The sequence below is a fragment of the Callospermophilus lateralis genome, chromosome X (assembly GCF_048772815.1).
Source record: "Callospermophilus lateralis isolate mCalLat2 chromosome X, mCalLat2.hap1, whole genome shotgun sequence".
In the NCBI taxonomy this organism is placed as follows: Eukaryota; Metazoa; Chordata; class Mammalia; order Rodentia; family Sciuridae; genus Callospermophilus; species Callospermophilus lateralis.
The window spans coordinates 90,037,038-90,053,172 of record NC_135325.1 but is presented as its reverse complement, the minus strand read 5'-3'; the positions used below and the strand labels follow the sequence as shown (position 1 = coordinate 90,053,172).

The 16,135-nt window shown below is 38.2% G+C and overlaps 1 protein-coding gene across 1 annotated transcript in view; it reads left to right on the top strand.

Annotated features, from left to right (window-relative positions):
• Positions 1–16,135, top strand: part of Trpc5 (transient receptor potential cation channel subfamily C member 5) — a 140,039-nt gene that overhangs the window by 18,827 nt on the left and 105,077 nt on the right. The window contains exon 2 of the mRNA XM_077107057.1: positions 11,258–11,779. Within this exon, the coding sequence (XP_076963172.1) occupies positions 11,258–11,779 (522 nt within the window). The remainder of the gene's footprint in view (positions 1–11,257; positions 11,780–16,135) is intronic.

The window sequence follows — 16,135 nt, the reverse complement described above, 5'->3', positions numbered from 1 at the left end:
GGTCTCAGATGGAACTGAGGAACAAGGTATTGGAAACTGGATTAAATGCAATCCTTGTTTTATAGCAGCAAAGAATTTGGTGAATTTGAATCTATGTCCTAGGACTCTATGGAATGTAGACTTTAAAAGCAATGAACTAAGATATCTAGGAGAAGAATTTTCTCAACAGTGAAACATTCAGGATTCAGCTTGGCTACTTTTAACTGCTTACAGTGAAATGAGAGAAAAGAAGAGATGACTTAAAATAGAACTTATAATTAAAAGGGAGACGGAGCAGAAAGATTTGGAAAATTCTCAGCCTGGCCATGTGGTGAATGAAAAAGGATTTTCAGGAAAGGAAACCAAGGGTGTAACTGAACAACTGTTTGCTCAAGAGATCAATACCAATAGAAGGGATCAAGGCAATGGGAGAAAGACACTTCATGTAATTCAGAGATCTTTTGAGTCTGCCCCTCTCATCTTCATCAAAAGCCCAGACATGTAGGAGGACAAAATGGTTTTGGCAGACAGGCCCAAGGTACCCTCCACGGGTTCATTTATTGCCTAGGACCACCTCAAGAATCTACTTCCCAAATCCTTGTGCAGCACCTTTCAGCCACTCCAACAGAGTTTCAAGCAGGCCCAGGTGTTCCTCAACCTATAGTTCTAGAAGGTCCAAGCAATAAACCTTGGCAATGTTTACATGGTGCTCAATCTGCAGATGTGCAGAATGCAAAAGCTGTGAAGTACAGAGATATATATACCTAGATTCAAAGGATATCTCAGACAATATGGGGACCCAGGAAAGGACTTATCACAGGGATGGAGTCATTTCTGAGTCCCCACTAGAGCAATGCTGAATGTGTGAGATCAGAGGTCTCACAGAGATTCCCCATCAGGGCAATGCTTAGTGAAGTTGCAGCAGGACTGCCATGGAGGCTCCAGAACTGTGGAGCTACTGGAGTTTAACTCCAACCTGGGAAAACTCAAGTGTGGGATGAACCCAGCAAAGTCTTGGGACTTTGAAAGGCCTTCTGGGCCCAACCACCTCACCAGTATGTTCAGAAAGTGGAATGGGAAGTCAAGGAAGAGGACTCCAGAACTTTAAGACTGAATGTGGTTTTCCCTTTTGAGGTTTGGACATAGTGGGATGGGGCCAGTTACTCATTTCTTTATGCCTTTTTCTCCCTTCTGTAATGGGAATGTCTATCCCATGTGTTGTGAAGTGGCTAACTACCACAAATCTACTTTAGGCCCTTTTCTTTATTCACTACTTTTGAGAGCAATGGTGTGAATTACCCTTTCATAAATTTTCTTTTCCACTCTGAGAATCAAATAAGCTAATTTTTATCACCCAAGCTCTTCTAGACCTAAACTAGGATTCCTGGTGTTGACTACCATCTTTCTATTATTATAGCTGTAAACTGGCTTAAAAAAATAAAGGTCCTCAACCCCTCTGTTTACACACAATACCCGCAATACCCTCTGTCCATTCTGTTTTCATTTTGCTGGTGGTATGTGTGCTCCTATCAGAATCAGCACCCACTAGGAAAATTATAATGGTTATTTATATTGAATCCCATTATACAGTTGATGATAATCTGGTTATCATGTCTTCCCAATGGTCCTGTGTCTGCACTTGGGTTTTCAGCCCTGTCCAGAAACCTTTATCCTGCCATACAAATTTATGTTAGTCATGTGATAAGCAATGACATGGAAAACTCTAAATCAGCTTCTCACCATCATCTTTCCAGTAAAGCAATACACAAGAGAAATTCAATTTTTAAAAAATCACATGGTTACCTATAAAAATAAACCAAGAACTCTGGTTTTCTGAAAATCTATTTGTATCAAACTCAACCATAGGCCTACCTGGCAAGCTAACTGTATGCTCTCACTGGCAGATTAGGGCTTCATTCCTTTGTGGAATGCTAGAGGCATGTTGATCAGAACTTTACTCCTGATATTTCCCCCATCTCAATAACAACTCATATCTTCTACTTTTTTATTTTTGACTCATTACATCATATTTACAGTTTCTTGGAAGATGTCACATCTTAACTATATACAAAATGCCTTCACACAGGACTGGCACCCCAAAGGCCACTCACTTCTTTTGTGTCATCTTTTGTCTTTCCCTTCATTTCTAATATCCACTCCAAGGCGTACCTTACTTTTGGAGTCTATAACTTCCCTCACTTATTGTAGCCCATATCTTGCAAAGAAATGTATGGAGTAATTCATTTAATCCTTTATGGCCATCTAAATTTGAGAAAAGTACCCTTCCAGGTTTCCTCCAACTAGAAATCTAACAGTATAAACTCTCACAATCTATGGATCTAGCCATACATTTTTCCTCTTTAAATTTATCTTCTATCTTTCAAAAATTAAAAGCTCCCACATGATGATAAATAATGTTGTTTTCCTCTGATTTTTATTGGTACATTATACTTGTACATATTAATGGAATTTCTTGTTACATATTCATACATGCACACAATATAACAACACAAATTGGCCAATATCACTCCCCAGCATCAAACCCCCCCCCCTGCATTTCACCCCCTGGAACCTTTCCTCTACTGATATCCCTTTGATTTTTAAGAGATCCATCCCCATCTTTGTTTTCCTTTTTCCTTTTTAGCTTCCACAAATGACAGAAAACATATGACCCTTAACCTTCTGAGTTTGACTTATTTTGTTTAACAAGATGGTCTCTAGTTCCATCCATTTTTCTGAAAATGCCATAATTTCATTTTTTGTGTGTGTGGCTGAATAAAACTCCATTGTGTATATACACCACATTTTCTTTATCTAAAGAATGGGTTTGGGGGCTGCTAAACCTTGAACAATACTATATAATATTTATCCGGGTTTAAGGTAGAAGATTGGTTAAAAATGTTAATTAATAGCCAACAAAAACTGCAAAACATTCTTCTTAAGATATGTCTGTATATTTAGTGTTGTGATTTTAAGGTTTGTTTATTGATATCAATCTTATTACTGATATTTTTCTGTTCAGGAATGGGATAGTATAGTGTTTAACAGTACAAGCTTTGGAGCCAAACTGCCTGAGTTCAAATTCTGGCTCCTGTGCTTCCTAGCTATGTGACCTTATATATAAGACACTTAACTACTCTGTGGCTGAATATTCTCAGATGTAAATGAGGATAATTATTATGCCTATATCATAGCACCATAGTGAGGACTAAATGAGATGCTCCAGCATGGTGCCTTTCATATAGAAAGTGCTCAATAAATAACAACTATTAGTATTAGTTTTATCCCTGCCACTCAGGCTAATGCTGGCCATCATTATATACCTTATTGGTTTTTATATATCAACATTAACTTTTTTATAAATCATCAAGTGGATTCCATAACTTTAATCCTGCTATAGTTTGAATATCTAAAAGTACATTTATTAAAAGGCTTGGTCCCTAAGGTGACATTACTGAGAGGTGCTCTGGACCTTTAGAAGATGGGACCTAGTAGGAGGTCCTTAGGTCATTGCAGGTGTACCCTCAAAAGGGTCTGTGGGGCCCCACAATCCCTCTGCTTCCTCTCTGTCTCTCTACTTCTTGGCTTGGGATGTGATCATTGCTCCAATATATTCTCACAGCATTGCCATCTGCCACCCTTATCAGAAGCCAAACCAATGGGCTGCCCAGTCTTAGATCTGAACCTCCAAATTGTGAACTAAATAAATCTTTTCTCCTTATATGGTAATTATCTCAAATATTTCTCATTATATGGTAATTATCTCAGGTATATAAGGAGAAAAGTAGTAATGAGATTCTGAATAATACAACCTTCAAATAAGATTTGTCCATTGTAGTCATCCAATCTAAATTTTTAATCTAAATTATTGTACACTTTGTCTTTGAAATCAACTGACATGATCCATCAAATCCTAATTCTTAAGGCTCTGTTTTTACTAGAGTCTGGGAAACATATTCTTTCTCATATGATGCCAATGGCTGCCCGCAGAGTAGCTCATGCATCACCACTACTCCTTGTTGGTAGGCAGAGCAGGAAGCTGGTAATGTGACATGATTAGATGCTGGTGTTCTTCATTTCTGTGTAATACAAAGAAATGAAATTTCATTTCCAATAGTTTTTCAGACTGCTGAAAAAGGTTTAACATTGATTTTATCTGACATGTTGGGGTGGAAAGGAGAGGACCCAGCAGGTGGAAAAGCGGGATTCCAATTTCACTAAATTCAGGCACAACACAGGAGATTAATTTTCAACAAGATGCTATCGGGCCAGCTATGTGAGGAAGTGCCAATCAGAGAGGTTAGGCCTGTGAAGAGATGGCATTGTGGGTATGCATGAAGTGGCTTCTGATAAGGGTCTTCCCATTAATTACAAATGGAGGGTATAATTTCAGAAGCCTGTGATAAACTCCACCAAGGGCGCCTGCCTAAATCTGTAACAATAGGGTTCAGAAAAATTCCAATTAGCAGATTGTATCCAGCAATGAGGCTAATAGAAATGAAAGAAGAATCTTTTGGGCTAGTCCTGAGAGTAGGGAGATTAGAACATCGCCTATCCCTCTGTGATATCTTCTGACCATGGAATTTAGTTGAAAATATGAGGAAGGTGACTTTATCTCACTTTCTTCTCTGCACAAGAAATGTGATGAACTCAGCTGTATGATTCTGTCCCATGCTTGTTAATATAGAAAAATCCTAAAAATATAATACTATCTTTTCAACAAGGAGTCCTAAGGCAGATCTAGAAACAAATTCATTAGTGCCTAAATGCAAATCCCCAGAGAGAGGCAGGCAGTGTAACTTCTTTAGTGGTCATGTCCTTAGCCCACATGTTGCAAATTTTGAAATTCAGTCAAATTGGTTGATAGACCAAGTTTCTTTAGGAGTACACTTGTAGGTAATATGAACCAAATCTAATTTATCATCCTGTTGATTTCTTCCTATCTTCTTCGCTCATCTTTTTTATTTTCTTTTTTTAAAAAAACATGATTTTTAATCAGAAGCCTAAAACCATTCAGTTGGAGATTAAGGAAAGGTAAAACTTGGTCAGAAACAATAAAATTGAATTTTCTACCTGGCCTGAATCTGAACACAGCATGGCAGTTGTAGGATAATTTTTAAAAAACCGTTTAAATCATGATCTTTGTACAAATTTAAAGTCAATTCATGCCTAAGACTTTATTTAACTCATTAATTAACAAGGGAACCAGTAATCCAGGGGTTTGTAAGCCAAATCCAGGCTTTCAACTAATGTTGCAAATAAAATTTTATTGGAGAACAGCCAGGCCCATTCATCTATGCATTGTCTATGGCTATTTTCATGCTATAATGGCAGAGTTATGTGGTCCACAAAGTCTAGAATATTTACTACTTGGCCTTTTATAGAAAAAAATTGCTATGGGCCTTCAGGAAAGCTGAAATAAATTTATATATGGATACAAAATATTCAATTATCTGCAAGGCTATAATCAATTGCATCCCAGCAGATAAGAAATATTTGCATTATAATGAGTGGAATTTAAAGCTCAAAAACAATCAGAGATTTGGATAAGTGAAAAATGCATTTGATTTATCATTTAAAGTTCCCTGAATATTTAACAAAAATTAAAAAATAAAAATAAAATAAATAAAACTATGGTGTACAGAACATAAACATGCACACACACAAATCAAAGGCATGAGGAACCCATAAAATATACCAGACAGGACCTCTGGTTTTGTTTTTGGCTCAATCTGAAGTCTTTTCCAATTTTTCTTGATAGCTGCTAGGAGAACACTAGGTACAGAGCTATCACTAGTGAAAATGGAGTAGGAAGCAAACTATACAATGGTTTGTAAGGCCTGGGAAAGACCTTCACTATACACAAGTCCCCACCAGTTTACTTCTTGAATTTCTTGCCTTTCAACCAAGGCAAGGTGTTCTTTCTGGGTGCCACCCATTAAAATGCAAATACCCTCTGCTAGTGACAGTTCCAGATGTGGTTACCAAAAACAATTTGGTATAGTTTTTTTTTTTTTTTTTTCAGATATTAATCAGTCACCTAGGAGGGCCCAAAGATTAAGGGACCTGGATGAAAAACTGGTAAAATTTAGTGAGGTTAATTAATCTATATAGAAATAGTCTAAAATATAAGAACAGATCATAGAAGGCACTACTGGTTAAGCCCCACAGGGTCTTGCATGAAAACACTGATTAACAAACAGAAGGGTGAACAACAGCTCCAGATTAATTGATATTAAGTTTAGGCGATCATTAAAAAGTACACAAAAGTGCATTGGGGGCTGTGCTCTTAAAGTTTCCCATATTTTAGAGTTTTGTCCAGAACATGGTGAACAAAACACATTGCTGTGCTAGGGAATGTGCTTTTGATTGGGATACATTTATAACACATTTGTTATAATGATAGGAACCACATTTGCTGAGAAACTAGTAAGTTCTAAACATTATGTAGATAATACACACAAAATTTCATTTCATCCTCATAAATTTGCCCAGCTGCTATTATTTTTCCCATTTAATAGACACAAAAAGGTTAGTAAATGGCAAAGCCAAGACAGGTATGCTTAAATTGCACTGTGAGAGACCTCCTCCAAATTGCTGTTAGTACAACCCCTGTTCTATGCATGTCCTGATCATCTTCTGATTTAGATCCTATCCAAAGTGCTCTAATTACCTTATCTTCTTTAATCCAAGACATGTCATTATCTTGGATGATTTTGGCCTTTCTGCCAGTTCCTTGGCCTCTCCATCTCCTCTGACCTCCACGTCCACTGCACTTCAGCCCTCTGTGTTTGTGGCCAATCCAGAGCTGGTCATCACTCAGTGCTGCTCCACTGTGCACATCATGTCCTCCAGTGCCCTGCTCTCTGGCCAGTGTCCCATCCTCCCAGTTCTCCTACTCCATCTGAACATCAAGTCCCTTTATGACTCCATTCTTTCCAGGCTCCATTTTCTGCTTCTGTTCTAATAAGGACTTCAAACTCAGTATGTCCCAAACTGAAGTTTTTAAAACCCTAAATCTATTCTTCCTCCTATATGCAATTAGTGACAGCACCAACCAGGCATGCAATCTAAAAATCCAACATCCTTGGTTTCTTCTCCTTCCCTTTCCTGATACATCCCATGAATGTCTTAAATTTGTCCTTTCCTGTCTCTAGAAACAATGTCTAGTTTTAAGAGTCACACTGTATCTTTAATGGACTAGTAATATCTTTTAACTAGTCTTATCATCCTGAAACTCATCCAATAGTATGCTGGAGCTGGATCATACTAGCTGGTAAGAGCTGGTTGTCTGTTTCTCTTCCCAGCATGTGTTTCACCATATCATATTGGTAGCTCAAAATTGGTATGGGGGTGGGGGGGTATTATTACCACAGAAATTGGCAAATGCCAATGATTTTCCTGGGTAGAGTTGGTTGTTAAACATTTACCATCACAGCCAGGTGCAGTGGCACACACATGTAACCCCAGCAGCTCAGAAGGCTAAGGCAGGAGAATCAGAAGTTCAAAGCCAGCCTCAGAAACAGTGAGGCACTAAGCAACTCAGTGAGACTCTGTCTCTAAATAAAATACAAAATAGGGCTGGGAATGTGGTTCAGTGGCTGAGTGCCCCTGAGTTCAATCCCCAGTATCAAAACCAAAAAAAAAAAAAAAATTACTATCACAATTTACCACTGCCTGTTTCCCACACTCTGGCCAAACTGATCTTTGTACCATGTCACTCTCGTGTTTAAAACCCTTCAGTTGATCCCCATGACCAATGGATAACATCTAAGTCCCTTAATGGCATTCAAGTTCTTTCATCATTTAGGCTCTGCTTAAATATGCAGCTTCTGTTCCCATTTCTCCTTAATCTCACAAGGGTCCCAAACTGGCTCCCTCAAGGCAAATTTGCCTCACATATATATTGTGTTTGACTTGCATACTGTCCTTAAATTTATTTATTCCAACATTCAAAACTTTAAGAGATTCTGACCCCAAATCCTTATTTCTAACTTCTCTTGAAAAATTACAATGTGGGGCCTGTTTTGAGCTTAAAAATAACAATATTCAGGAGCTGAGCAGCAGGTGCACCCTTTGAGAAGAACTCTATTATTTAACAGTACCTATCATTCAGTCATCCAAATTATGCATATACACCCATACCTGCACCTCATATCTGTTACGTGACTGGCACCTGTTATAGACCATATCATGATGTCTAGATTATTAGCAGAAACTCTGACCCTCATTTTAGAACTTTCTTTACATCAGCTATCCTAATGATAGTCTGTAGTCCATGCTGAACCTTAGAAGGGCAAAGCAGCAGAACAATGAGAATGGAAGCAACAGAGGAGATAAAAATAGTAGAAATCTGTGTTCTATGGATCAGAAGCTCCATAATGAAGCACTAGAATTATGAAGAATCACACTTCATTGGAACTGTCCCAAGTTTTTGAGACCTCAGGGTAGTTTTCTTATAGTGTTGAGATGTCTACCTTCTCAGCTGGACATGATAAGGAAAATCCCAAGGAAATTAGCTCATACTGACCCAAATTTTGGGAGTCATAAAAAAAGGGTCAGTGTCTTAATTTTAGGAGAGGGGATTTCATTCCTTTTTGCTGAGTGCCTGCTATGTATCTAAAACTGTTATGAATGCTTTAGGGGAAAAAGAGCAGACCAAGACTATTCTACCATTAGGGCAGAGCTCCCAACCATATAAAAGGAGGCAAGACACAAATGTTTGAGATAATTAGAGAACAAGGTAAAGCTGCATGAGAAAAGTGATTGTCTGGGATGAAACCTAGTGCCCACAATATTTGGATAGGCAGCAAGAGATGGTCTCAAAGTTAGGAGTAGGAGCTTACAATGGCCCTTGACTGACAGAGAAATAGGGTAAGAAACAGGGGCCCCCACCTGGTTATACACACAGGGAGCAGTGAATGAGAACAGTATGGCAACCCAGGAATGACAACACTGACTGGAGGATAAAAGGCAATCTAGAAGGGAGATCCAGACACACCCTCCTCCAACACCTTTAGAGGTGACAGAGATTGAAAAAAAAATGCCCCTATCCAAATAAAGGGCAGATTTCCCAGCTAGGAGCTCTTTTCTTCCTGGGCAGACTGTGACAAATTGCTCACTTACCATCTCTCCCAACTCTAGGTTTTATTCTGATTGTGTTTATGTTCATTTCCAGGCTCACTCAGACCTACTTCTTCTTTAGCCTGTAGGCTTATGTTAATTTCTGAGATTATTCTTTCCTGTGTCCAATTTACTTTAGGAGCCAAGTTGCTCACTTCCTGCTGCTTTGTTTGTAGCTGCTCCTTCTAAATGTTTAACAATGTTTACTCACTGCTCCATCCTAGCAATTGATGACCAATGTGCAGCCAGCTTTCAACTATTCAGAGGCTGATGCAACCATTCCAGAGGAAGCAGGTTTCTTGCAAACTCCTCCTCCTCCACCTTTCTCCCACTCCCTGTCTTCTGGCCACTTCCCTGTTTGGGAATCCCTCAGGCAAAGTGGGAGGAAGGCAAAAATGATGAGAAACAGTAACTCATTCTTTTGTCAGGTTGCCAGTAACTGTGGGTTTTTTTTTTTTTTTTTTAAGAAGTTTTGAGAGTAAAAAGAAAGAAACTATTGATTAAAACAATACAGGAATATTTTGTGAGTATCTCAATTTCCATGCTCTGTTCTTCCCTATAAAATGGAATCATTGGAACTGTTTCATTTTCCCTTAAGTATAATAAGGTCAATTTTTCCCAATATTCTTGACTCCTATCTATGCTTTGAATACTTAGCTCCACTCCTCCACAAAGCTTCCTCTGACCTAGTCTTCCCCATACTCTAGCTCAGATCCTACCACACTAGACTTTTCTGCAAGGCTAATGATCTGTCTCAGTTTCTTTATTGGACTGAAAACAGACTGGGTTTCAAAAGACACAATTTTTGGTACTGAGGATTGAACCCAGGTGCTTTATCTTTGAGCTACATTCCCAGTCTTTTTTATTTATTTATTTTGAGACAGGGCATCACTAAGTTGCTGAGGCTGATTTTGAACTGGTGATCCTCCTGAATCAGCCTCCTGAGACACTGGGATTACAGGCATGTGCCACTGTGCCTGGCCCAAAGAGACATTTTAAAGTTGAAAAAAATAATTTAAGTTCATTGGTCATGTTCCACATGCTTCCCAAGAAGTGCATCTGAATAGCCTAAAAAAAACTCTATACCTCTCACCTCTAACTACTACTTATACCAAATATTATATCATAAATATAGCAGTCTTATCAAAGGTCCTTTAGCTATTAGTAACCCCACCACCCAAGTCTAAATGTTCTCATTTACAAAGTACTTCTTCCTGACAATAATGAATTCTCTTGAGCTTCCTAGGACCTAGAGGAAGTTGGAAGAGGCTTCTCTCCATCGACCAAAGCTTGATTTAGTTGCATTCTTTAAGATTATTGTCTTTACACTTTCAAACAAGTTTATACAGCTCATTTGGAACTGACCACATACTATTATGTACTTTTACCAATTTTATGTAAGTCTGATCTACCCAACATAACTCCAGAAAGCCAGGAACAATTTCTGTTTCCCCTATTCTATGTTAGACAGATCTTGACATATTGTAATAACATAATTTAATAACCAAACTCTAAAGTCATACAACCTGGGTTTAAATATTGGCTCAGCTACTAAAACTATGTAACTTTAGATATTGATATAGATACATATATACACATATATGTATATATAAATATATACAGATTCAAGTATAAATAAAATATAATATACATATAAACATAAATATTTATTTTTTTACTTACTTAGTACTAGGGATTGAACCGAGGGGTGCTTAATCACTGAGCCACATCCTCAGCCTTTTTGTTTTTATTTTGAGACAGGGTCTTACTAAGTTGCTTAGGGTAAGTTGCTGAGGCTGACTTTGAATTTGTGATCCTCCTTCCCCAGCTTTCTAAGTCATTGGGATTATAGGTGTGTGCCACCATTCCTGGCCATATATGTTATTTAATTTCTCTGAGCCTCAACTCCTCAGCTTACCTCAGAAGGTTGTTGTGATATTAAATGTGTAAATCCATGTAAAGTGCTTAGAACAGTGCCTTGTCACACAGTAAGCATTCCACAGACATTAGCTACTCTGGTAAAGACAAGTGACAAGAGAATGGTAAGAGGTGACAAGAGACTCCAGTTTCTAAATTGCCATTTGATGGGCCCTATGCTCCTTCTCTCTACAAACTTTAATCCTGCCCTTCTATGCTTCTCCTTTCTCATATCTAGGTCCCCACACTGATGATGGACACCCAGTTCTCTGAGTTCACACCAGACATCACTCCCATTATGCTGGCTGCCCACACCAACAACTATGAAATCATCAAATTGCTTGTCCAAAAACGGGTCACGATCCCTCGGCCCCACCAGATCCGCTGCAACTGTGTGGAATGTGTGTCCAGTTCAGAGGTAGATAGTCTGCGCCATTCCCGCTCCAGACTGAATATTTATAAGGCTCTGGCAAGTCCCTCACTCATTGCCTTATCAAGTGAGGACCCCATCCTTACTGCCTTCCGTCTGGGCTGGGAGCTCAAGGAGCTCAGCAAGGTGGAGAATGAGTTCAAGGCAGAGTATGAAGAGCTCTCCCAGCAGTGTAAGCTCTTTGCCAAAGATCTGCTGGACCAAGCTCGGAGCTCCCGGGAACTGGAGATCATCCTCAATCATCGGGATGACCACAGTGAAGAGCTTGATCCTCAGAAGTACCATGACCTGGCCAAGCTGAAGGTGGCGATCAAATACCACCAGAAAGAGGTAAGCTTAGATCATCTCTGCTTTCAGGGAAGCTTAAGACCTACAGAGTCTGGAGAAGCAAAGTAAGAGTGAGCATTTTCATACCACTTGAACTTCTAATAGATGAATGGTTGGGATGGCTTCACAAATAGGTTCATTTAGCCAAGACACAGATAGCCTCTCTATATTTCTTCATAATCAGAAAAAGTAGCTATCTGGTTCTTTGATGGGAAAGCATTCATTCATTCGACAAATAGTGTTCTAGGCTCTTGGGATACAGAACACAGTCCCCAGCCCTGCCTTCTTGGAGCATACAAGCTAGCAGTGAAGATTAAATGATCCAAATTATGCATATACACCCATACCTGCACCTCATTTCTGTTACTTGACTGGCACCTATTATACACCATATCATGAAGTCTAGATTATTAGCTAAAAGACCTTTGATAAGACTGCTATATTTATGAAATAAATGAGAAAACTAGTGTTCAATGCATGACATAGGAAGCACTTTTTGTTTTTCTTTCTTTCCTTCCTTCCTTCCTTCCTTCCTTCCTTCCTTTTTTTTCTCTTTCTTTCTTTTAGTATTGGAGAACCCAGGGCCTCATAGCATTAGGTGAGCATTTTTCCATTGAGGTACAACCCCAGTCCCAGGTAGCGCTTTATTATCCATTCCCATATTGTTTCCATTGCTATCTGTTATCTGATTCAAACAGTAGGTTCCTGCCAGTTGAAGGGCAAATAGCAATACCATCCCTTCATGGATCCAGGTTCTGAGGAAAATCTCAGTATTTGTTCACTTGATGCCTTTCCCTCACAACAACAACAACAATTACTCAGGGTGCAGTGAAGCAAGCCTGAAATCCCAGTGACTCTGGAGGCCGAGGCAGGAGGATCACAAATTCTGAGCCAGCCTTAGCAAGTCAGCAAAGCCCTAAGCAATTTAGGGAGATCCTGTTTATAAATAAAAAAATCAAAAGGGCTCTGTAGTTAAGCACCCCTGGGTTCAATCCCAGGTACTAAAACAAACAAACAAATATAAAACTATGCCTTCTAAATGGGACAAAAACAAGTGTCAGGGGCAACTTTGAAGGTAATCAAAAATGACAAAGCAGCAACATGGAGACTGAAAGGGTTATCCCAGGGAGGGGAGGTGGGAAAAGGATAGGCTTACCCCTAACTCTCTTTATCCTATTTTTGCTGTTGTCTTGCTTTAATTGAGTGAGTTTCTTAATCTTACTTTTCTCTTCTCAAAAGTGTGGATAATAACAGGAACACTTACCTCCCTGGAGAAATTTAAAGATTAAATAAAATAGGCAATGTGCTTATGTATAGCACAACAGTGGGCATACATTAGGGATTCCATAAATATTAGCTGCTATTTGTTTTCATTGTTACACATGGAAGACCCTTGATATATGGTCTGATTCTGTGCATTAAAATAACAGATATAGCCAAAGTCCATCTTCTCTTATCCATTTCTCTCATTGGCTCTGCTGTTGATACATAGTATCAGTTATTGTGTTAAGTGCTGTACTGCAAGGTCTAATTGATTTTTCTACACTTTGGCATCTTTACTATTTCCATTAATGATGTATATTACAGCTTCAGTGTTTTTTTCACTTTACATAAATTGCTACAATACTGTGAGAAAATATCAAAGGTATTTTTAGAACATGAATTGTTTCTAAGTGACAGAACGGTTAATGGGATCAGAATAATTTTAAAGTAGATATTGCAGAATATGACTAAATTTTTCAATTTGCATTCCACTGAATAGGAGCTAAACTTGACAGTTTTAGGCTCCATCCACCCCTGAAAACTGACAAATCATTTATTGTCAGACAATGTTTCTGCAGCAATGTCATTAATTTTATATTGTTAGATCATCTTCCAGCTATTTATTTTTTTAACTTTTCTTTAGAGAGAGAGAGAGAGAAAAAAAATTTTAATATTTATTTTTTAGTTTTTTGGCGGACACAACATCTTTGTTTGTATGTGGTGCTGAGGATCGAACCCAGGCCGCATGCATGCCAGGCGAGCGCGCTACCGCTTGAGCCACATCCCCAGCCCCCAGCTATTTATTACTTGAACCCTCCTGCTCATATAATCTTTTTTAAAAGAACTTAACCTTTATTTTATTTGTTTGTTGTTTATTTATTTTTACGTGGTGCTGAGGATCGAACCCAGGGCCTCACCTGTCCTAGGCAAGCACTCTACCGTTGAGCTATAGCCCAGCCCCTCATATAATCTTCCATTGCCAGTTTTAGTTACTGCTCCACTCTGTTGACTTTCTCACTCTCATGGGGATCAGTTTGAGATATGACCATGGAATCATCCTTGGTTTCTACATTAGTAGCCTTTCAAATCTCATGAAATTTTCATCATTTTTCCTCTTTGTTTTAGTTCTTTTACTGCCCTGAAATTTGCTTCCTATGTTCCTTACTTCATAATTTCTCTTATTATTGTTATTAAAGAATGTCTTTATGTTACTGTGTGCTCATAGAGTACATTTTTCAGCTGTCACTATACCTGAATGTACCAAGGAGTTATATTTCTTTTTGCTTTCTTAATTTTGCAGCAGAGATTCCAATAATTTTTTCTGGGGGCCATTTGTATGTACATTAAAGTGCAAGGAGTCACATTTTTACTGTTGGAAAATATACATTATATTAAATTTGCCATTTTGACCACTTTTACATCTTAGCAGCATTAAGTACATTTACATTGTACAATCATCATTGTTAGAATTTATTTCTGAAGATACCTAAATTTGCTGAGCATGCTGGCACACACCTGTAATCCCAGTGGCTCAGGAGGCTGAGGCAGGAGGATGGCAAGTTCAAAGCTAGCCTCAGCAAAAGTGAGGTGCTAAGCAAGTCAGTGAGACCCTGTCTCTAAATAAAATACAACATAGGGATAGGGATGTGGCTCAGTGATTGAGTGCCCCTGAGTTCAATCCCTGGTACCCTCCCTCCAAAAAGGAACAATAAACTTTCATGGGCCACATAAACCCAAATATGACTATAGCCAAATACTTTAGAATTATTTTGAGACATATACTTTGCTCCAAATTTTCCAAGATATTTATCTTAGTAATAGCTATTGATCAATTTTAGAATAGTTTTTCTTCAAACTAAGCCTGATGATGAACATACTAGGCTTGGGATATCAGATATATCTTAAGGTTGGTATTTTAAAGGCATTGCTTGGGGAATATAAAACATGACTTATATTCATCAAACTATAAATTCCTTCTGAATTGCAACTTCACATTCACTAAAAACTCTGTAATTCTTCCAAGTCTGTGAATTACAGTTTTGTTTTTTTTTTAATCTGTGGTGCCATTAAGTCTCAAATGTGTTCAGTTTTGGATTTCTCGCTATTCAATCCATATGTCTAGTATGAGTCTGAATATTCTCACTTCCTTGAACAAATCAGCAATATCCTTGCTTGGGGGGTATTTTTTTTAATTTTTAACTTTAATGTGCTTGGTAAGAAATACAATCCTGAGTTACTGAGCTTCCAAAAATTCAGTTTTCTGTGAGAGTTTCATTCTTAAAAGTCCCTGATCTGAAGAAGTAGTCTGTTCAAAAACTATCCTAGTCTAGTCTTTGAAGAAGTGTAATGTACATATAGCTCTTAAGGACACAAATATTAATTTAAAAGGTCATGATCTTGATCATTTATTTTATCATATTATGCAGTACACTTGACTATCCATTTTTCCAGTATAAACTCTCTTTGTATGTGTGTGATGGAACTAGGCAACTAACAAAATTCCTCAAATTCCTGGAGCTATATAGTTTATGTGTGTTAACTCAACAAAGAGAAAACCATTGATGTCTTAAATGGGTCACACCCTGGGATCTGGTGAAACCCCATTCAGTTTGAAAGTTATGTGTTAGGAACCCCTAAACATGTTTAAAAAAAATAGCTGTAGATGGATACAACAACTTTATTTTATTTATTTATTTTTATGTGGGGCTGAGGATCTAACCCAGTGTCTCATATATGCTAGACAAGCACTCTACCACTGAGCCACAACCCCAGCCCCCCTGAAAATATTTAAGACATTTTTTAAGATAGGAAAAACAGTGGAAAGAATCTGACATCACTTTTATAAAGGCATATATGAATACAGCACAGTGAATCTCAACATCATGTACAACCACAATCCTAATTAGAATAAGATATAGTCCATGTTTGTAGAAAATATTGACAAAAAATAAATTTTAAAAACACCTGTTGTGGGGCTGGGGATGTGGCTCAAGTGGTAGCGCGCTCGCCTGGCATGCGTGTGGCCGGGGTTTGATCCTCAGCTCCACATACAAACAAAGATGTTGTGTCCGCCGAAAACTAAAAAATAAATATTAA